Here is a 24,067-nt window from a genome sequence, read left to right on the forward strand (position 1 = left end):
GTACGCATTCATTCACAACACCGGCTTCGCCGGCTATAATTAATTAATTATGCTATAATAATTAATTATGCTATTAATATTAATCATGCTATTAATAGTATTGCTATAATAATTATGCTATAATAATTATAATTAATTAATGATGCTAATATGCTATAATAATGCTAATATATATATAATTAGTTAATTATGCTATAATAATTATGCTATAATAATTATGCCATAATTATATTATGCTATAATAATTATGCTTAACATTTTATGCTATTAATATTAATCATGCTATAAATATTATCGTTAGTTTTGTTATTTTAAGCGGCCTTGGAAAAACGCCACGATAAAGCTAACATAATACGGATATACACCTCAACATGCAACTCCATTGACGGCAATGGTGGGGAAAACCCACTCGGGGGAGAAAACCTCCTTGGGGAGGGGGGCAAATGAATGTGCTACAACCTTCATTGTGTAACCCTTAGTCACCCTGTCAAGTTTTGTTGAGATTGGATAAGTATAACAATGGAATGTATCACGGTCAAAAAATCATCAGACAGACAGACAGACACCAAATTGCGTATCTTTGTGTGATGAGTTGAATGGACTATAGAAATATGAATGATCGTTTTTTTTTTCATGAGTTGAGTTGAATGGACTAAAAGTGAATATAGACTCAGGAAAAGGCATCTCTGCACATCAAGCAAAATCGACTCCACAGCAAAAGTGGATTCAACTGCCATTCTTACAAGTAGCATCAGTGGCAATAATTGAAATACCCCTCTAACCAATATATTAAAGCGCGGCGTTACGCGCGCTGCTTGTGAGCAAGGAGGAAGCGGACAAGCGGTAACATATGAACGTCTTTATTGGAAGACTACACTGTAACACTTCCGGGCTGGTCGCCCGGTGTATATCCTGAGGCCACGCCTACCCCTCGGGCGTGGCCACCGCCCACTTGGTGCGTGGAATGATGTCACCACGCCAGTGGGCTTTTGTGTCCGCCACACGCGCCCCCCCAGAATTCCCGCGCACCTGGAGGGCCAGTTTGCGGGGCAGACGAATGACCCGGCCGAAGCGCCCCCTGGCGATCGGCGGCGTCTGGGGTGCAGGGATACCAGGTGGGATGCCCCTGGCTGCCCCTGGGATGGGTGCAGGACCGGGGGGCGCCGTGGCGGCGGGGCTGGGCGGTGCCGGGGGTCCGCCCGCAGGAGGGCGGCCCCGACGTGGGGGTCGGGCCACTGGCGGTGGATGGTCCACATCGAGGTGGGCCGGCATGAGGCGGTCTACCGAAACGCGGTCAGGAGTACCGCCGATGTCCAAGGTGAAGTGCTTCGCCCCGGTCTCCAGCACGCGGAAAGGCCCGTCGTACGGGGGCCGCAGTGGTGTCCGATGGGCATCGTGGCGGACGAAGACGTACTCCGCCGTGCGAAGCTCCGGGGCGACGTGCGTCGGTGGGTGCCCGTGGCATGCCGTTGGCACCGGGGCGAACCTCTGGGCGGTCTCTTGCAGAGCGGAGCGCTGCTGTGCCGCGGACCATGGTGCCGTGGAGTCGGGGAGGAACTCGCCCGGCACCCGCAGCGGTTGCCCGAAGACCAACTCCGCCGCGGATGCGCGCAGGTCCTCCTTGGGCGCCGTCCGGAGGCCCAGCAGGACCCAGGGGAGCCTGTCGACCCAGCCGCCGTCGCGGAGGGTGGCCCGGAGCGCGGCCTTCAATGAGCGGTGAAATCGCTCACACAGGCCGTTAGCCTGGGGGTGGTAGGCCGTGGTTCGGTGCAGCCGGACCCCGAGCCCCTGCGCAACCGCCCCCCAGAGCTCCGAGGTGAACTGGGGGCCGCGGTCGGATGAGATGTCTGAGGGGGCGCCGAACCGGGCGACCCAGGTGGCGATGAAAGCCTGCGCGACATCGGCCGCCGTTGTCGACGCCAAGGGCACGGCCTCCGGCCACCGGGTGGTGCGGTCCACCATGGTGAGGACGTGGGTGAAACCCCGCGAGGGGGGCAGAGGTCCCACCAGGTCCACGTGGACGTGGTCAAACCGGCGTTCCGGCACCGTGAACGGGGCCAACGGGGCCTGGGTGTGCCAGTGCACCTTGGCGCGCTGGCACGCGAGGCATGTCCTGGCCCAGCAGCGGACGGCCTTCCGGAGGCCATGCCAGACGAACTTGTCGGCGATCAGCCTTTGGGAGGCCCTCGCGCCCGGGTGGGACAGGCCGTGGATGGCGTCAAACACCTGGCGCTGCCAGCCCGCGGGCACAATGGGGCGAGGACGCCCGAGGGAGACGTCGCACAAGAGGGCCGCGCCCGCGCCGTCGAACGGCACCTCGGTGACGCGGAGGCCCGTGACGGCGGTCCGCAAGGCCTGGACGTCGGGGTCAGCGGCCTGGTCCGCTGCCATCCGGGCATAGTCGATGCCGAGGTGGACTGCGTGGGCGACGGCCCGGGAAAGGCAATCCGCCACCGGGTTGTCCTTCCCCGCGACGTGCTGGATGTCCGTCGTGTACTCGGACACGGCCGAGAGGTGACGCTGCTGCCGGGCCGACCACGGCTCGGTGACCTTGCCCATCGCGAAGATCAGCGGCTTGTGGTCGACGAAGGCAGTGAACGCCCGGCCCTCGAGCAGATGGCGGAAGTGCCTGACCGCCAAGTGAAGTCCGAGCAACTCGCGGTCGAAGGTACTGTAACGGCGTTCGGGCGGGCGAAGCTGCCGGCTAAAGAACGCCAGCGGTTGCCAAGCTCCACGCACCCATTGCTCGTGCACCGCGCCCACCGCGTAGTCCGAGGCATCGGTGGTGAGGGCGATCGGTGCATCGGGCGCCGGGTGCGCGAGCATGGTGGCGTTAGCCAAGGCGAGCTTCGCGCCCGTGAACGCCGTGTCCATCTGCTCGGTCCAGGTAACGTCGCCTTTGCCCGGCTTAACTCGGAGAGCTTCGTGCAGGGGGCGCAGGAGCTGGGCGATACGGGGCAGGAACCGATGGTAAAAGGTAACCATGCCCAGGAACTCCTGCAGCCCTCTGATCGTGCGGGGGCGCGGAAACCCCTTCACCGCCTCCACCTTGGCCGGCAGGGGGACGGCTCCGTGCCTGGTGACACGGTGCCCCAGAAAATCGATTGTGGCGGCGCCGAACCGGCACTTTGCGGGGTTCACAATCAGGCCATGCTGGCCCAGGCGTTCGAAGAGCGTGCGGAGGTGGCGTAGGTGCTCTTCGCGGGACGCGCTGGCGACGAGGATATCGTCCAGGTAGACGTAGACAAAATCCAAGTCGCGCAGGACGCTGTCCATCAGTCGCTGGAACGCCTGAGCCGCATTCTTCAGACCGAAGGGCATGCGCAGGAACTCGAAGAGTCCGAATGGCGTGATGACCGCCGTCTTCGGGACGTCCTCCGGCCTGACGGGGACCTGATGGTAGCCGCGTATGAGGTCCACCTTCGAGAAGAAGGACCTGCCCGCCAAACGGGCGGAAAAGTCCTGAATGTGGGGGACGGGGTAGCGGTCGGGAGTCGTGGCGTCATTTGGACGGCGATAGTCCCCGCATGGTCGCCATCCCCCGCCGGGCTTCGGCACGATGTGCAGCGGCGACGCCCAAGCGCTCTCTGAGCGCCGAACGATGCCGAGTCGCTCCAGGGTAGCGAACTCCGCTTTTGCCACCGCCAGCTTCGTCGGCTCGAGGCGGCGTGCCCGGGCGTAGACCGGTGGCCCGACGGTGGGGATGTGATGGGCCACCCCGTGCTTGACGGCCCCCGCCGAGAAGGTGGGCCGCGTGAGGGCCGGGAAGCCGGCGAGGAGGCGGGTGAATGCGTCCGCTGCCGGAAGCGTACAGACCAACGTGGCCGGAACCGAATCGTTCGGCAAGCCGCTTGGCAAGCCGCTCGTTGAGCTGGGCAACACACATGCGAGCGAGCTGAACGTCTCGGCCTGGACAAGCCGTCTGCGCTTGACGTCGACCAGGAGCCCATTAGCGCACAGGAAGTCCGCGCCAAGCAGTGCCATGGGCACGTCGGCGGTGACGAACGTCCATCGGAAAACCTGCCCTCCAAACCGCAGAGAGAGGCAGCGTTTTCCGTACGTACGGATGGGCGTCCCGTTCGCGGCAAGCAGCGCGGGGCCCCCACCCGCGGCGTGCTTGTCTGACGTGCCGGCGGGAATGACACTCACCTGTGCTCCCGTGTCACACAGGTAACGGTGCCCGGAGAAGGTGTCCGTTATGAACAGCAGGCTGCTCGAACGGCCGGCGCTCATCGCCACAATTGAGCGCCGGCCCGGGCGTTTCCCGACCCGTTGAAGGAGCACGGCGGATGACACCGCCGAGCTTCGTGGCCGAACTTGGCGTGGAACCAGCACCAGGTGGTGGAGCTGGAGGAGCGCGGCTGGCTCCGCCAGGCCGGTGGAGTCGACGGGTTTCCCCGCGGTGGCGGTTTTCGCCGCGGCGGTGGGCGGGGCGTGGCGGCGTTCACGAGGTGCGTATCAGCATGCTGCTGAAACTCAGCGTGCTGTAGAAGATGATGCTGTGGAACAGCAGCGTCGAAGGCCGTGACGGCCACGCCAACGCTCGCCCGCGTGTCCGAAGCGGCGAAGTACTTGTCCGCCTCGGCCGCCAATGCTCGGGGTTCCGTTAGCCCGGTCCCGGCCAACGCGAGGCGAACCTGCGCTGGAAGTTGGCGACGGAAAAGCGCCCGGAATAGCGAACCGGGGGCTTCGTCGCCCAACAGTGACAGCATATGGTCCATTCGGACCGACGGGCACGTCTCACCGAGCTCGGGGAGATCCAGGAGGCGGTCGGCCCGTGCGTCGTCCGTGAGGCTGAACGTGGCTAGGAGTAGCCGCTTGAGTGCCTCGTACTTGTGGCCGTCCGGTGGGTGGCGAAGGACGGACACAACTCGAGCGGCCGTGCCGGGCCCGAGGGAGGCGACGACATGGCAGTAGCGCAGGTCGTCGTTGGTGAGGCGCCGAAGCTGAAATTGGGCTTCGGCTTGAACGAACCAGACCTCGGCCTGGGCCTCCCAAAATTCGGGAAGTTTAATCGCCATTGACTTGTCGTTGGCCATTGCAATGGCGTCGTGTTCGGAAGGATCGCTACGGCAGATCCAACGTCGAGGGTCACCAGTAAAGCGCGGCGTTACGCGCGCTGCTTGTGAGCAAGGAGGAAGCGGACAAGCGGTAACATATGAACGTCTTTATTGTAAGACTACACTGTAACACTTCCGGGCTGGTCGCCCGGTGTATATCCTGAGGCCACGCCTACCCCTCGGGCGTGGCCACCGCCCACTTGGTGCGTGGAATGATGTCACCACGCCAGTGGGCTTTTGTGTCCGTCACAATATAAAGTTAGTTGAACCGTTAACTTGGACTTGCTTGTCGAAGGAAGTAAATGGTTTGATGATGATGATGTGTACAGCATGAATTGACATCGTAGTGTTGATTACCATTTTCCTTGTATTGACTTGCAGGAAACTATGGCTTCTTGGATCAAATTGCAGCACTGAAGTGGGTGAGGGACAATATTGAGCACTTTGGAGGAGATCCTAAAAGGGTCACCCTTTTCGGACATGAAGCAGGTACAGTGTTTATTTCCACTTGCCTTTAATTGTTGCTTTTTTGTTGTTGTTTACAATTGGGAAGTGCAATTTTGAATTGCTCCTGCTCATTCCCAGCACTTTATTTGCAGGAGCCATCTCTATTAGTGCATTGATGTTGTCCCCACTGGCGGAGGGACTGTTTTCTGCTGCCATTTTCACGGGCTCTTCCTTCCCTGCCTTCACTAATTTGAAGGAAGCAGAGAAACAGCAGGCATCCATTTTTCAAAATACATCATGTGATGACTTAGACTGTTTGCAAAGGTTGTCAACTGAAAAGTTGCTGAAGGTGTGTAAGAGTCATATTGTACTACTTATGTCACAGTTTTTTTCTTTTGACTTTACAACAACAAAATGGAAAAGGGTGCTTCGAAACTCTTGCAATATCTGCTTCAGGTTATCGTATTCTTTAGCCCCCGTTGGACTTAGTCTGAAAAGGGGCCGTATGATTCAGGTCTCGTGCGTGTATGCGTCAAGCCATATCTTGGACATGTATTGACCGTTTCTATTAAAACTTGGCAAAAAGACAACACATGATGTTGGTGAAGAATATATGCACATCATTTTGGTTTGTGATTCAATCAAGGATGGCAGACTGGCGGCCATTCCAGTAGTATAAACCCCATGTTGAACACGTCCTCAACCATTTCTCCGACATGCGTTTACCAATCTTGTTTAAACTTGGCAAACGGATACTGAATGATGGCTTACATATGCCCATCATTTTCTTTTGAGATCAGATCCAAAATGGCGGACTGACGGCCATTTTGTTCCTTAAACGTGCCCATAAACATTTCTTGAACATGCATGGTCCGATTTCATTCAAACTTGGCACAAGCACAGTACATGATGGCATACACATGCATCTCACTTTATTTTGTGATCTGATCAAATATGGCCGACTCGTAGACTAGCGGCCATTTTAGTTGTAAAAAAAAATCTGATAGTGACCACGTCCTCAACCATTTCTCAAACATGCATTTACCGATCTTGTTCAAATTTGGCACACAGATAATGAATGATGGGTTACATATGCATGTCATTTCTTTTCTAGATCAGATCCAAGATGGCCGACTGGGGGCCATTTTGTTACTGAAACATGTCCCCAGCAATTTCTCAGACATGCATGGACCGATTTTGTTCAAATTTGGCACAAAAACAATACATGAGAGTATACAAATGCATAAGATTTTGTTTTGTAATCCGACCAAAGTAATATAAAAGTATAATCTTGTAAAATAGGCTGAAGTATAGGAATAGATCACATCATAGTGAGCTCACACCATAGGTTTTTCATCAAGGATCTATTTCCATTTGGGATGAAATCAGAAAGAAATGCCTCTTCTTGGTGCTGTTCCCACATGGAGCGCTGTATCACGGAGCATGATGACCTTCAGTTGCCGATGTAAAGACTGCTCTCTAATTTGCATTTATGTCATGAATGTTAAATATCCAACCTTTTTTTTTTGTTTGTTCCAGTCTGCTGTTCACTTTGTATCCAGGCTAAATACTTGCCTAAAAATTAAAAGGGACATGCAATTTAATTGAAAATGGAGCTGGATGTTTAATGTTAATGAGAAGCATGGGGTTACTTACATGGAAGATAAGCAAAATATTAAAGATAAACAAACAAAATATAAAATAAAACAGTCGATTAATTGGATTAGATGCAGAACAGTTTGATAAGCCAATGGCTTTCTGCATGTTCTAACTTTCTTGTAGATCTTGTGTTGGTTCTTTTTACGAGTAATATCAATGAGTTATGCACTCCACTTTTGCAGGCAGCCCCTTTTGGAGACCTTCAGGAAAAATATGTTGGCGCTGCAGCTAAATTGATGATTCCGATGGATGAGAAGCCAATGTTTCTTGCAGTATGGGACAATTTTGTCTTGTCAAGCAAAACAGCAAATGTCAGTATAGCCGACATTCCAATTTTTATAGGTAACGTGGAACAGGACCTGGGGATGAGGTGAGGATAATACATTTAATTGTGTTGCTTTTTCTTCAATATGAAACATTACATCCCACTATCTTTATTACCATTAAGCTGATGTTTTGTAATTTGATAACATCAATGTTATAAACAAACATAATATAACATGTTGTAACAGTATGTGCATAACATGCAAACAGCTTCAGTCGAGTTACATTTCAATATTGAGAAATGTTTTTAGCACTTGCCTTTTTTACTACATCTGCATCACAATGAGAAAATAATAAACAGGATTATTACCTCCGCACCGAAGGTGGATGCAGGTTATGTTTTCAACCCTGTCTGTTTGTTTGTCTGTTTGTTAACAAAATATCTCAAGACGTTGTGGACAGGTTCGGACGAAATTTGGTGGAGAGATTCGATATGTGACAACGCCGAAATGATTAGATTTTGGTGAATATCCGGATCTGGATCTGATAATTTTTAAAGTGATTCTTCACCATTGAGAGATGGGGCCAAAAACAATATATAACACGATATCAGAAAAAGTTATGGAAGATTTCGGCCAAAACTTGTTGGACAGGTTGGGTGTGTGACAAGGAAGAATTGATTGAATTTTGGTGAAGATCCGGATACAGATACGAGAATTTTAAAGAGATTCTCCACCATTGCTTGAAAGTGCTAAAACCGATTATATAGCATGACGTCTCAAAAGGTTGTGGACAAATTCGGACGAAACTTGGTGGATGAGCTGGGTATGTCACGCGAACAAGCCGAATGGATTTTGGTTCATGTCTGATTGAGATCTTGACCTATCAGTGGTATACAAAATGTAAGCTGTTCAGCCTGGTGGAGGTATGCTCTCTACCGAGTGTCGTTCTAGTTACTGTCTGTGATAAATTGGAAGTGATAGCAACAAACAAAAAAATTAGTTCTAACCTTCATTAGCACAAGCATTTTTGAAGCATTACCACTGCTGTAATTTGTGACATTTGATCTATTTGTCATATTTAATGGCAAAACTTCTATGTTATAAAGGTAAGCCCTGTATGACAGTCGATGAAAATGCAATGGATTCCATCAACTAAAAGTTTATAAAGAGTATTTTACTGCTGTGGGGAAGTATGTGTGACAGACCCAAATGTTGGAGATCTTATTTCTTCTCACCGGGGTCTATCGTTTGCCAACACAATCACTATCCTATACAGAAACCAGTATTCCATTCTGCAGGATTTCAGCCTGATATGATTGTTTTGAACAAAAAGTACAAATTATAAATGAAGACCTGTTGTGACATTTAGTTTTGCAACGGCTTTCCATTTCCTATAATAACTCAATTTAAACAATTTAATAGATCTCCTTCTGAAGAAGTGTGAACAATTTCAGCCTCTTGTGAGTCTGCATTGCAGAAATACTGCATGCATCTACATACATTTGTGACGTTTTTCTGTGCCAAGATTATTCTCCACTAGTTGGTGTTGATATATTGAGCCTGGTGTTGGCTTAGCGGTTAGGGTGCCTGCTTGGGATCCGAGGATCCTGGGTTCAAATCCCGGTCGATCGCTGAATTAACACCAGGGGGGTTGACTCAGCCTGTCATCCTTCTGAGGTCGGCAAATTGAGTACCAGCTTGCTGGGATGAATGATCCCGGTGTGTACCCCGGTTTAGAATAGGTACACTGTATCCCTGCACATGGTAAGAGGCAATTAAGGGTTGGCGTCAGGAAGGGCATCCGGCCATAAAAACATTGCCTCAAACAGGGAACCATGATTGTCGTGAGGCCCGCAAGGCTAACCCCCGCTCTAGCGGGGAAAATGGCCTTAAAACGATCATTCATTCATTCATTCATTCAGTTGGCTGATATACCCATCAAGGATGGGTGGTCATTTGATAGTTATGCCATTTGGTTGGGCAGGTGGGCGATAGAACACCAACAACAATCCTATGATGGAATGGTGCTGGAATCGCTATCTACGAGACTGATATACCCAAAAGGACAGTTGAGAGCATGGGACAGGATGTGATGAGTTGAGAGAGGAGAAGTGGGAGGAAGAGATGGAAGGGGCGGGGTGTATGAGTAGGAGGAGGAGTGACAATGATGATGACACCACCACCGCGTGATGGGAAATTTAGATGTCATAAGTAGAATTGTAAGACTGTTAATCACACCGATGAAGTTTGATGACCATGTGAAGCAGTGAGAGAGGAAATGGGAAACGGAAAGAGACACAGTTAGCCACCGTCCTTTGATTTGTATAGATAACATCATCTTGTTGTCATGGTTTAATATGTTAGTTAATCCCTGTTTGTTTTCTGTAGAAATCAATATCATAACCTGGACACGTGGACAATTGAAGACCTAAAAAAAAAGGTTGCAGGTAATAATTATTAAAGATGTGTGCTTTTATTTGTATTCCATATCACAAAAGATTATATTTGTATTCCATATCACAAAATAAATGTATTATGGATACAAAGTAATCTCCTGTGCAATGAAAATCTGGAAAAAAAATAAAAAATATTTGTTTCATTACTACCTTCTACAGATCCAACAACATACAATTGGTACTTTTGTTATGAGGGAGGTTAATCGCAGGTTTGTGACCTCATGTAGGAGGAGAAAAAAAGTTGAGTGTTCACTTAAAGTTTTTGAAAAAGTTATACATTTAAAAAAATTAAATTAGAGTTGGAAATTGAAGTAGAACAATAAATGTTGGTGCATTTCTGCTTTCATGTCACAAAATCAGTAGTTTATCAAGTTGAATAATAAAATAACAAATGTAACTTATGCCATGGCTGAAGCCATTTAGGGGTGGTTTAATGGTAAATTTTAAGGTGGATATTATTTTTAATCTTCCCTGTGTGTTTTTTACATCTGTCTATATACCTATCGACAGTGCCTTCCATAAGTATTGGAACAGTGAGTTAAATTTCTTGTTATTAATATCTACTCGAGATTTCGATTTTTTTTGGTATACTAAGTCAAGGCTCGTATGAGAGCTAACACATAGAACATATAATAAAGGGAGCGGGAGAGACGAGGGAGAGAGAGAGAGAGGGAAGTACAACAGTAATAGGGAAAAGGGACATCAGGAGATCTGTGGAAGAGAGAGGGCTGTGGTGGGGTACATTGGATAAACAAAATGGACACTACAGGGACTTTCAGGAAAGAAAACAAGGAATTTGAAGGAGGTAGGTTTGAGGTGGATTAACGGGGGTAGAAAAGATCAAGGCTTTGGATGGGGAAAGATATAAGATGGTGGTGAACAGCTGTTTTGAAGACCTGGAGGGAGGAGTGGGATTGAAGAGTGTGTGGGAATTTGTTCCAGAGGTGGGAGAAAAGAGGTATGAAAGAGTGAAGGTGAGCATGGAATCTTGATTTTGACAGATCTTGTGCATACTGCAGGAATATTTGGCGGACAGAGCACAGACAGAGCAGGGGGTGCAAAGCCAAAGAGGAGTCAGTAAAAGACAGAAAGACCACCAACCTGCCTGCGGTGAGAGAGTGAAAGGCCCTCAGAAACAGCTTCATCGTGGGAAAATACCAATGATTCTGAAAGCTGATTTTCTACTGCATGAAGCCGAGCTGGGTGTGAGGCAGGAGCACCAGCCCAGAGGTGAAAGCACGACTCCAAGCTGTAGAAGAAAGCCTTGTATGTGGTGAGGAGCTCAGTAGTGCCGAGGAAGGACTTCGCACAACAGAGGATGCTCTGTTGGCAGCTGGCTTTGGAAGCCAGCTTGGAAATGTGGTTTTCCCAAGAAAGATCATGGCAGATAGTGAGACCCAAAAGCTTGAATGACAGAACTTCTTGGAGAGGATTGTTAAGAAAGAAGATGGGAGGGTTTTCCAGATGGTTTTTCGGAGAGACATAGTGAGTGAGATTTGTCAGGTTTGAAAGACATGTTACACTTGTATGACTAGTTTGTGATTTCATCCAGATCTGCAGAGAGTGAAAAGGCTGCTGCCTGCCGATCTGAGTGATCAGATATGGAGGGGCAGAGGGTGGAGTCGTCAGCAAAAAGATAGAGGATTTTCCAGAAAGTCGGAGAGATCATTAATGAAGACCAGAAAAAGCACAAGGCCCAGAACACTGCCCTGAGGAACTCCAGCCTCGACAAGAAGGGTAGATGAGAGAATTCCATTTGGAGCCACATGTTGATTATGACAGGAGAGGAAGTCCACAAGCCATGTGTGGAGGTTTCCATGTATACCATAAGAGGAGAGTTTAGTGAGCAGGGCGGGTTGCCAGACCATATCAAAGACATGAGATATGTCAAGGGAGACGGCTCTGATTTCCTGTCTGGCGTTGAGGAACTCCATCCATTGTTGAGACAGCAGAAGCAGCATGTCCAGAGTGGTGTGGCCTGGTCTGAATCCAAATTGATGATCAGAGATCAAGCCATTGGAAAAGAGGAAGGATTTAATGTCAGAAGTGATGATCGATTCCATGACCTTGCTGATTATTGGGAGCAGGTTGATTGGTCTGTAGTTGCAAGGATCTGTTTTTGCACCATTTTTGTGTAAAGCGGTAATGTTTGCTGATTTCCAAGCAGATGGAAGATGACCTTGAGCAAAAGTGAGGGTGAAGAGAACAGAGATAGCTTGTGATAGAGCAGTAGAGCAGAGCAGGATTTTCGGACATGTGGACTGATGCCATCTGTTCCAGTTGCAGAATTGCAGTCGATGTTTGACAGAAAATTCTCCACCTTGTCGGGAGAGAAGGACACAGAGTCCAGGAGCAGCTGAGTATGACCGGGTAAGGTGGGTACAGAGAGTGATAGGTTTGGGACACAAGATTTTGAAGTAAACACAGAGTTGAGGCATTCGGCTTTTTCATGTGCAGTGTCAGCTGTGTAGCTGTTTGAGGTAAGGGAGGGGATGGAAGGGGAACAAACACCTGAAACAGATTTGAACAGACGCCACCAGAATTTGGAGGGAGTCAGGTGTGAGAGTTCAGTCTTGAGAGTGGAGAGATATTGTTTCCTGGCTCTCCTGAGGGTAGACACAAACATTTTTAAAAAATTTTTAAATACAAGATCGAGGCTCATGTAAGAGCTAACATTAATTTCAAAAAAAACCTGACACACAAAACATACAATAAAGGGAGGGGAGACAAGATGGGGAGAGGGAAGCACACAAGTACAACAGAAGAGAACAGGGACATCGGGAGGTCTGTGGGTGGGAGAAGGCTTGGGGGGGAGGGGGGAGAGGCATGGGAAAGGGGAGGGTGTGGGAGAGGTATTAAAACACATGGACACTGCTAGGACTTCCAGGAAAGAAGTCTGTATTTCAAAAAAGTGGATCTGGGGTGAATTAACGGGGGTAGAAAAGATCAAGGTTTTGGATGGGGGAAGATAAGAGATGGTGGTGAACAGCTAGTTTAAAGACCTGGAGGGAGGAGTGGGATTGAAGAGAGTGAGGGAGTTTGTTCCAGAGATGGGAGTAAAGAGGAATGAAAGAGTGAAGGTGAGCAGAGAGTCTTGATTTTGGCAATTTCACCAGAAGAGGGTTGTTGGCAGATCTTGTGCAACCTGTAGAAATATTTGGGACAGAGCACAGATAGAGCTGGGGGAGCTAGGCTGGAGAGGAGTCGGTAGAAGACAGAAAGACCACCTACCAGCCTGTGGTGAGTGAGTGAAAGGCCCTCGGAATCAGCTTCATCACAGGAGATTCCAATGATTCTGAAAGCTGAGCAACCGACCAAACTGAGCAACCGGGCAAAAAATACCTTGGCCAGGGAGGTGACGAAAAACCCAATGACCAATCTGACAGAACGACAGAGTTGCTTGGCTGAGATGGGTGAACCTGCCAGAAGCACAACAGTCTATGCAGCACTTCAGAAATCTACGCTTTATGGGAGGAGTGGCGAGACGGAAGTCACTCCTGAGGAAAAGGTACATGACAGTATGCCTGGAGTTTGCAAAAAGGCACGTGAAAGACACTTTAGTGTATGAGGCAAAATATTCTGTGGTCTGATGAGATTTTTAAAAATGAACTCTCTGGCCTGAATGCAAAGTGCAACATCTGGCGGAAACAGAGCACAGATCGTCACCCATCTAACACCATCCCTACCATGAAGCATGGTGGTGGCAGCATCATGCTATGGGGAGGCTTTTCAGTGGCAGGGACTGTGGGAGACCTGTAAGGATAGAGGGAACAATTAATGGAGACAAATACAGGCAATTCCTTGAGGAGAACCTGCTTAAGAGTGCAAAAGACCTTAGACTGCGGCGAACATTTATGTTCCAACAAGACAGTGACCCCAAGCATACAGCCAAAGCAACACTGGAATGGCTTCAAAACAAGAACGTAAAATTCCTTGAGTGTCCTAGCCAAAGCCCAGACTTGAATCCCATTGAGAATCTGTGGAAAGACTTGAAGATTGCCATTCCCCATTGCCACACTCCCCATTCAACTTGCCAGCGCTTGAGCAAATTTAATCCATTCTTAATTCAGGCTGTAACATAACAAAATGTGAAAAGGTCAAGGGGTGTGAATACTTTCTGAAGGCACTATATATGGATGTGGATCATTGGGAGAGGGAAGGTATGTGGAGTTTGAAGGGGGAGAGATGCACACTTATAATTTGGAGGGGGGAGGGATGTGCACTTGAAATTGGGAGGGGGAGGGATGTGGATGTGGCATTCAGAGTAAGAGGTTGAGGACTCAAAGAAGAAAGTGGGATCCACGGACCTAGGGTGGGAAGAAAAAAAAGTGAGGGCCTCGGCCAAAGTTCCACAACATGGTTGGGAACGCGTATTACTATTAATATACTGCAAATTAACTTTCAAACTAGAAAATTGAATGTGATGTGAATGCGTACATTCATATGCCTGGGCCCAACTAAACATAATCCTCTGAATGAGATATAGTGGTTCTTTGATGGCTATCATACTTTTGTCAGAAGGTCTGGTCCCATGGGAAAAAAAATAAAAATTATAAAATATAGAAAGTTTACTACCTCCAGACACCATTTTTGTGGCATGTAACTGGAGCAGACCACTAAATGACATTTTATCTCAACTCTATAACCTTTTGCATAAAATATTATTTTGCAAATGAATTGAGAATTAATGATGATGGTGCAAAGGCTTTCTTTTTTATTAAAATTTTTCTTGTGTTGACCTTGTTTAGAGGAAATGAAGGACAAAAGAACTGAAGTTATTGCACAGATCTTAAGAATGTATGGTGCATCAGATATGAATGCCAATCCTGGCAAAGTGTTTGCAACCATGGTCTCTGATGTGCGAACTTCCTGTCCATCCAATGCCTTTGCTACAACAGCACTGAGTATGTATTCATCAAAGTGTAGTGCAATGAGAAGCTGAATGTGGCTTTTTGTGTTTGAGATTTTAAGGCTTTAAGATAACTCAAATGCCATATGAAGAAGTTTGAAAAAAGGATAAACAACATATTTAATCTAGAAAGTGATTAAAAATGGACAGTGCAGTGAAAAGTTTATATAGTCATGGGCAAAAATATTGGCACCCTTGCACTTTTTTCCAATAACTCACAATTTTCTCTACAAATAAGTGGAAATAAACAAAATTATTTGGTCTCCACAATTCTTCATTTCACTGTTAATATTACAGAATCTTTGTTTTTGATTCAGAACTTAATATATCCTTTTAAATCAGAAAATGAAAAGAAATGGCATTGACAAAATTATTGACACCCTCGACTTAATATTTGGTATCACAGTCTTTGGACAAAATAACTGCAGTCAAGCGCTTCCTCTAGCCATGAATGAGCTTCCTACACCTCTCTACTGGCAGTTTAGCCTAATCTTCTTGTGCAAATTGCTCCAGTTCTCCCAGATTTGAAGGGTTCCTTCTCCCAACTGCTGTTTTCAGATCTCCCCACAGGTGTTCAATGGGATTTAGATCTGGACTCATTGCTGGCCACTTCAGAACAGTCCAGCGTTTTGTCTTGAACCATTCCTGGGTGCTTTTTGAAGTGTGTTTGGGGTCATTATCCTGCTGCAAGACCCATGACCTTCGACGGAGACCCAGCTTTCTGACACTGGGTGGAACATTGTGCTCCAAAATGCCTTGGTAATCTCCTGATTTCATGATGCCATGCACACATTCAAGGCTCCTAGTGCCAGAGGCAGCACAGCAACCCCAAAACATCACTGAACCTCCTCCAAGTTTGACTGTAGGGAAGGTGTTCTTTTCTTTGAAGGCTTCATTTTGATTTGTGCAAACATAGAGATGATGTGCTTTACCAAAAATCTCTAATTTGGTCTCATCTGTCCACAGGACATTCTCCCAGATGGATTTTGGCTTGTTCAGTTGTGTTTTGGAAAACTCCAGTCGGGCTTTCTTTTGTCTCTCTCTCAGCAGTGGAGTCCTCCTGGGTCTCCTACCAGAGAACACCCTTTCATTGAGTTGGAGATGGATGGTGCGAGTTGAATCTGTCGTACCTTGTGTCTGAAGGTCAGCTTGAAACCGTTTGGCAGTTGCTTGAGGTGCTTTCTCCACCATTTCAACAATCCTTCCCTGCAATCTTCAATCAAGTCTTCTCTTGTGGCCATGTCCTTGGAGGTTGGCTGCAGTGCCATGGGCCTTAAACTTCCCAATAACATTGCGTGCGGTGGACACAGGAACATTAAGGTCTCTGGAGATGGACTTGTAGCCTTGAGATTGTCTATGCTTGGCTACATTCTTGTATCTGACCTCCTCAGACAATTCTCTGGTTTTCCTCCTTTTCTCCATGCTCAATGCAGAACAAACAGTGACACAAAACAGCAGAATGACTCCTTTTCTCCATTAAAACTTGTTGAATGAGTGATTTTTATATTGCAGGCACCTGCAACTCACCCACAGGTGAGTTCAATTCCAAAGTAAAGAAGAATCACCTGCTTGAAATCTAATTATTTCTAACAACTTCAAAAACGAGCCACAAATCCAGGCCATTTTAGGATTTCCGTGTGGAATAAACTAAGATTTAGTAATTTTTTCAGCTTTTTTTGTTTTGTTTCACTGCAAACCAAAGAAATATGTATGTGGATACCAAAATATTTTTTAATTTCAACAATTTTCTGGAAGAAATGGTGCATTATTTGAAAAAAATGCATGGGTGCCAATATTTTTGGCCCCAACTGTATGAAGTTTTATTGAATGTTCTCAAGAGCTCTTTCGTTGTTGATTTTGCATTTCACTTCCCAGACGTACACTGAGGATTTCAGAGATTCCAAAATCATTCTGTCTCACCCTCTCACACTCACACGCTGCCTCACTAAAATCTCATTTTAAAAAGCAACACAACTCCCAGAGTTAATGATCATCCTGCAGTCCACCATTAGATCAACTACGGCCCACAAGAACTGACTGGCATGGCTCACCAAAACTTGCTCCCCTCCCTGACACTTCTGCTCTTTCCTGTTACTCATCTAATATATAGTTTTACTATATACGAGCTCTAACTCTCATCTTGTACATTTCTTCTTATGTTGCTTTCCACTGCCATTAATTTATCAACTTTGACTCGCCACACTCATTCACGTTTTATATATACATACAGTCACGTGAAAAAGTAAGTACACCCCATGAAAAGTTTTGACTTTTTCAACATATTTCAACATACAGCTATTTGATCTTCATTTCAACAATATTGATAGATAAAGGTGATATAATATAACAAATATCATGAAACATTTACATTTTGTAATCCATTGTATAATTTAAATAAACATAAATGCAAATTTCGCATATGGAAAAAGTAAGTACACCCTTGGCTCCAATAGGTGGTATTGCCACCTTTGGCAGAAACAACCTCAAGTAGGCGTTTCTTATAACTGTCTACCAGTCTCTGACATCGACTGGGAGAAATTTTTGCCCAATCCTCCATGCAGAATTCTTTCAGCTGTGCGATGTTTGAGGGGTTTCTTGCATGCACAGCTCGTTTCAAATCCCCCCACAACATCTCGATGGGATTTAGATCCGGGCTTTGACTTGGCCATTCCAGAACCGTCCATTTCTTTCTATTCATCCATTCCTTGGTGGATTTACTGGTATGTTTAGGGTCATTGTCATGTTGCAAGGTCCACCTTCGGTTGAGCTTCAACTTTCCGACAGATGGTCTCACATTATCCTCAAGCACCCTCTGGTACAATGAAGAATTCATAGTGGCTTCTATGATGGTGAGCTGCCCAAGCCCTGATGCAGCAAAGCTGCCCCAAACCATATTATTTCCACCACCATGCTTTACAGTTGGTATCAGGTTCTTGTTATCAAATGCTGTCTTTGGTTTTCGCCAAACATGTCTTCTGGTACTGTGGCCAAATAGCTCTACCTTTGACTCATCTGTCCAGAGCACATTGTTCCAGAAGTGCTGTTCTTTGCCTAGGTGTTCATTGGCAAACTTTAGTCTTGCCCTGATGTTCTTTCTGGACAGCAAAGGTTTCCTCCTGGCACACCTCCCATGTAGATCACATTTGTGCAGCCTCTTTCTAATGGTAGACTCGTGCACTTTGACATCAACAGTGGCAAGAGCTACCTGAAGGTCCCGTGATGACATTCTGGGGTTCTTCGAGACTTATTTCAGCATCTTGCGGTCTGCTCTCGGGCTGAACTTGCTGGGGCGGCCTGGCCTGAACAAGTTGGCAGTTGTTTGGAATCTTCTACACTTGTAGATGATCTTCCGGACAGTCGAATGATTGATTTCAAATTGTTTGGAGATCTTTTTACATCCCTTCCCAGACTTGTAGGCATCTATAAACTTCTTTCTGAAGGCCTCAGAGAGATCTTTTGATCTAGGCATGGTGACGCCGCACACTTCAACAACAAAGAGCAAACCAAACTAAATGTCTGAGGTTTAAATTAGACAGGTTCCTCCAAGATCCTCTCTAATGATGTTCTAATCATTTGCACCTGAGCTGGTGCACCTGATTCTAATTTTAGGTATTTGAAGTAGTGATAAATGTAGGGGTGTACTTACTTTTTCCACATGTGAAATTTGCATTTATGTTTCTTTAAATTATACAATGGACTACAAAATGTAAATGTTTCATGATATTTGTTATATTATATCACCTTTATCTATCAATATTGTTGAAATGAAGATCAAATAGCTGTATGTTGAAATATGTTGAAAAAGTCAAAACTTTACATTGGGTGTACTTACTTTTTCACGTGACTGTATACAGTGCATTCAGAAAGTATTCAGACCCCTTCACATTTTCACATTTTGTTATGTTGCAGCCTTATGCTGAAATCGTTTAAATTCATTTTTTCCCTCATCAATCTACACTCAATACCCCATAATGACAAAGAGAAAATAGGATTTTAGAAAGTTTTGCAAATTTATTAAAAAGAAAAAACTGAAATATCACATTTACATAAGTATTCATACCCTTTGCTATGACACTTTAAATTTAGCTCAGGTGCTTCCCATTTCTCTTGGTCATCTTTGAGATGTTTCTACACCTTGATTGGAGTCCACCTGTGGTAAATTCAATTGATTGGACATGATTTGGAAAGGCACACACCTGTCTATATAAGGTCTCACAGCTGACAATGCATATCAGAACAAAAACGAAGCCATGAGGTCGAAGGAACTGCCTGCAGAGCTCAGAGACAGGATTGTGTCGAAGCACAGATCTGGGGAAGCCTACAAAAAAAATTCTGCTGCATTGAAGGTTCCCAAGAGCACAGTGGCCTCCATAATTCTTAAATGGAAGAAGTTTGGAACAACCACGACTCTTCCTCGAGCTGGCCGCCCGGCCAAACTGAGCAATCAGGGGAGAAGGGCCTTGGTAAGAGAGGTGACCAAGAACCCGATGGTCACTCTGGCTGAGCTCCAGAGATCCTGTGTGGACATGGGAGAAACTTCCAGAAGGACAACCATCACTGCAACACTCCACCGATCTGGGCTTTATGGCAGAGTGGCCAGACGGAAGCCAAACAGTTCAATCTTGGTTTCATCAGACCACAGAATCTTGTTTCTCACAGTCTGAGAGGCCTTTAGGTGCTTTTTTGCAAACTCCAAGCGGGCTTTCACGTGTCTTTCACTGAGGAGAGGCTTCCATCTGGCCACTCTGCCATAAAGCGCAGATCCGTGGAGTGTTGCAGTGATGGTTGTCCTTCTGGAAGTTTCTCCCATCTCCACACAGGATCTCTGGAGCTCAGCCAGAATGACCATCGGGTTCTTGGTCACCTCTCTTACCAAGGCCCTTCTCCCCCGATTGCTCTGTTTGGCCGTGCAGCCAGCTCTCGGAATAGTCCTGGTTGTTCCAAACTTCTTCCATTTAAGAATTATGGAGGCCACTGTGCTCTTGGGAACCTTCAATGCAGCAGAGATTTTTTTGTAGGCTTCACCATATCTGTGCCTCGACACAATCCTGTCTCTGAGCTCTGCGGGCAGTTCCTTCGACCTCATGGCTTGGTTTTTGCTCTGATATGCATTGTCAGCTGTGAGACCTTATATAGACAGGTGTGTGCCTTTCCAAATCATGTCCAATCAATTGAATTTACCACAGGTGGACTCAAATCAAGGTGTAGAAACATCTCAAAGATGATCAAGAGAAATGGGAGGCACCTGAACTATATTTCAAGTGTCATAGCAAAGGGTATGAATACTTATGTAAAATGTGATATTTCATTTTTTTCTTTTTAATAAATTTGCAAAACTTTATAAAATCCTGTTTTCTCTTTGTCATTATAGGGTATTGAGTGTAGATTGATGAGGGAAAAAATGAATTTAAACGATCTCAGCATAAGGCTGCAACATAACAAAATGTGAAAAAAGTGAAGGGGTCTGAATACTTTCTGAATGCACTGCATATATACAGGGTGAGTCAAAAGTAGTGCCCGATTTCTGTTTATATATATATATTTCTGTCAGTTGATTGTTTGTTTGCCATTTGTATTACAGTGTACAAGAAGGTAGAAATAAATGAATGACATGTTTATCTAACCATTTATTCAGGGGAAAATTATTACGGAAGTGTACCAAGCTGTTTTACTTGCAATTTTCAAAGTGCCCACCCTCGTGATCGATGCACAATTGCAGCTGAGCAGGCACAGAGTGGCACACACGGTTGCAGAGTTCGATATCAAATCCTCAATCTTTGCAGTAATTTGAGCCTTCAATTCCTGAATGGTACGAGGCTTTTCACGATAAACAAGGTCTTTCATGAGCCCCCAAAGAAAGAAATCTGGAGGTGTAAGGTCTGGGGAGCGTGCCGGCCACTCGATCGGACCGCGGCGGCCGATACACTTTCCTGCAAATTTGATGCTGCAAATTCAGTATCTTTCCAAACTCTCAGCAATAACCTGCAAAAAAAAAAAATAATAATTAAGAAAATTAATAATCTGCAAGACAATTATTAACAACATGACATCCCAGAAAGAATCTGACAGCCGAAAAAACAGAAATCGAGCGCGAGCGCTACTTTTGATTCACCCTGTCTATATATATTGTTACAGATCTGGGACGACAGCTCTCCCGTTAGCAAGGGGGGTTAACCCCTTGTCCGTTATACTGGCCGTCGCCGATCCTGGGGGTCTGTGACATCACTGGTGGTCAGCCACGACCAGGGTAATCGGGCCAGAGACCCAAAAAAAGACCCCCCGAATACCTGCTTACCGTGACCTCCCAACCAGCGAGGAGACAGCCCCGCCCGAGTCGCGACGGTAATGGACACGCCGAGCGAAGCGAGTCACGACCCAGGCCGTTAACAATTACTAACCCGATTATAGCGGTTTTAATCGTGCCACGGAGACCAATGGAAAGAAAAGACGAAAGCAACTGGAGGAAGACGAAACCAAAGCTTGGAGAAAGAGCACACATTTATTATAACAACCACCAGAGGAAAAGAAAGATCAAAGCTGTACAAGGATAGATGGATGTAAAAAGAACACAGGGCAGCCTTATCTATACAGTCTTACTTATACCCAGGACAGAACAAAGACAGACTCACACGGGGGTGATGACAGGAATGGCAGGAGACGGTCCGTTCAGCTGGCAAAGGCGGCCGGTTCGGCTCGTTCAGCCGTCGAGGTTCCGTTCCGACCTCGCGTCGTGGTTTAAAGCGAACACGACAACCGCTGGAACCAACGTGGTTGCGTCGACGCCACGACCCTCTCGCTCTCTCAGTAATGATGGGATTTCCTCTCAGGCAAGGCACGATCTCTCGCGTCAGGCAACCCACTTGTGCTGTGCACTCATCACCTCTGCTGGTCTCAACGGCTCGTCTCCTCCCATCTCCTCTTGCGCGATCCTCAAACGCATATATTAAGTCGGGTCGTGACACGCCCTCGGCCCTTTGGGTCCCGCCCACGTGCTCTGTTTGTAGCCTTATTAGGTAACGGAGCTGAACAGCTCCGCCCTTGTGGCGAGCCACGGTCACGCCTCTTCTCGGCGACCCCGCCTTCTTGTCCAATACAGAGCACCAAGGCCAGTGAGAGGGCGCGCACCCCACGCTTGTTGAGCTGTTTGCAGAGAGAGAGAGTTTGCTGGGGTATGGCGTTATTGAAGAGGAGCTATCCTTATTTGTTAATGCAACGTGGTGTCAATCTAGTGGATACAGAGCCTTAATTAAACATAGAATAGGAAATAATTAGCAAGATGATTCTAAGATTGGCTGCATGTTGCGATGGCCTAGGGTGCGATATTTAATAATTAATAAAAGGGGATTATATTACAAAGGGGGATATTTACAAGTGAGGGGGGGGGGGTTCCCAAATCGGTAACAATATATATATATATATAACACTCTTGTATTCAAAATTGTACTTAAACAACCTAAATGCAGTAGCTAGACAATGGAAACAAAGCTATCAGTTCAACCTCATCCTTCCTTCTCTTTCCTCCCCTCCATTTTTCCACCCTCTTCATGTTGAAACGTGGTAGTTATTATAGGTCTGGTAACCTATTTTAACATCTCATATAAGTTTACCTAATTGTTTCATTAAGTAAAATTAGCTTGCTTTATTTTGCAGAAAAACACAAGTCTCCAGTGTACCGTTATGTGGCTACACAAAACTGGGCTTCTCAATTGCGTGAGAACACACTGGTGCCTTTGCAGAGCAAATATGCCTTTCATATGATGGACGTTCTCGCTGCCTTCAACACTATGTCTTTTGTAACAGACTATGTTCAGCCTTCTGACATGTGGTTTGGCCGCAAGCTCCGTGAATATCTTCATCACTTTATATCAGAAGGTAAAAAGGCTACTTCTTTCACATTCTATGCCCATGGGAACAAAATAAAAGATGCAAAAGTTAGTATAAAAAGAACAAATTGTTCGTATAAAAGATGGAAAAAGGTCCATTCTATGTAGCTTCATAGTATTACCATTATCTAAGACCTGTACTGCACAACACAAAATTTTAAATATTTGTTAGCTCTGATGTCTCGTTGTTCTCAACAAGGTCGAATTGTTGTTGTTTTACCTATCTATTTTTGATGTTGCTCAGATGATCAAGGTATACTCTGTTTGAACTGCTATGAAGCCTGGCTCCTTTATTTACTCTTTGGGTACCTGCAGCATATTGTGGTTGTTTTCATTTTGTTGTGTTTGATGCATGGTTCCTGCCTGTAAATGTAAATGATGTTTTCCATTGTTTGTTATTTACAGAGTGGCGACAAAGTCCCTATGCATGCAGTTAGAATTTAGTTGGAATTTATCTGTATGCTCCCCTCCATTCTCTGCACAAATTTAAATTTTTCTCCATGTTCTTCTGGACATCTTCCATGTTGAGGGTTGGAGGTCATAAAAGCAGCCCCTGACAGCTGTTGTGAGGTCTTCAACTGTTGGTAGGTGGAGATGAGAAATTTCCTCTTTCACAATGCCCTGGCACAGCTCATCAAAACTAAATCTTCATGTTGGAACGGCTCACGAGTTGTCACATGTTAAGTCCGGACTTCGAGGAGGCCACACTATCTCAGATCCACGTTCAATCCATTGTCCACTGAATTTGTCGTCGAGATATTCTCTAACTGCGAGAGCATAATGTGGTGGTGTACAATCTTGTTGCAGGATAGCTGCTGCCTCGAGACGTCTCACGCAGTTGTGGAACAAACCACATCTGAAGCATGTTCAAATAAGCAGTGTGATTGACACTTGTATCGAAAAACTATGGCCCTATTAAGTGATCTTCTGAAATTGCTGCCCACATCATGACATGAGGAGGAAGCTGTTCAATTTCTTCATAAAAATGAAGATTTTCTTTGCCCTAAAAATAAACATTCCTCGATCGATTGCTGAGGTACATAGCACACTCATCTGAAAAAAAAAATGCTTTGTCTTGATTTAATGGTGGGAAATCGCTGCAGAAGTGCCTTGTTCTAAATCAAGTCAAATCAAGGACACTCCCTGTTGAAAAAGCCTTCTCCTCCCATGCCCGCATTGTGTCGCGCATAGCAGCTGGTTTATCGAACCTCTGAGAAAATCTTGTCTTTACTGTATGTCTTCCAAACTTGCTCCTTCTCGCGTGCGGTTGGGAACCCAAACACAAGTAATCAGTCTCTCTTCTATCGTGTACTCACTGGTGTCCGACATGCTAAAGCCATACCTGGAAAACAAATAAAACAAATAAGTAACAGAGTGTCCATTTTTT

General features: G+C 46.3%; 1 protein-coding gene across 1 annotated transcript in view; it reads left to right on the forward strand.

The window, feature by feature from the left end:
• The window catches only part of LOC137428900 (neurotactin-like), a 106,076-nt gene that overhangs the window by 76,842 nt on the left and 5,167 nt on the right, over window positions 1–24,067 (forward strand). Inside the window, 7 exon segments of the mRNA XM_068118797.2 lie at window positions 5,442–5,549; window positions 5,660–5,856; window positions 7,349–7,536; window positions 9,821–9,879; window positions 14,637–14,792; window positions 22,448–22,507; window positions 22,598–22,669. Coding sequence (XP_067974898.2) covers window positions 5,442–5,549; window positions 5,660–5,856; window positions 7,349–7,536; window positions 9,821–9,879; window positions 14,637–14,792; window positions 22,448–22,507; window positions 22,598–22,669 — 840 coding nt within the window.

The sequence above is a fragment of the Myxine glutinosa genome, chromosome 1, assembly GCF_964187855.1.
Source record: "Myxine glutinosa chromosome 1, kmMyxGlut1.1, whole genome shotgun sequence".
Taxonomy (NCBI): domain Eukaryota; kingdom Metazoa; phylum Chordata; class Myxini; order Myxiniformes; family Myxinidae; genus Myxine; species Myxine glutinosa.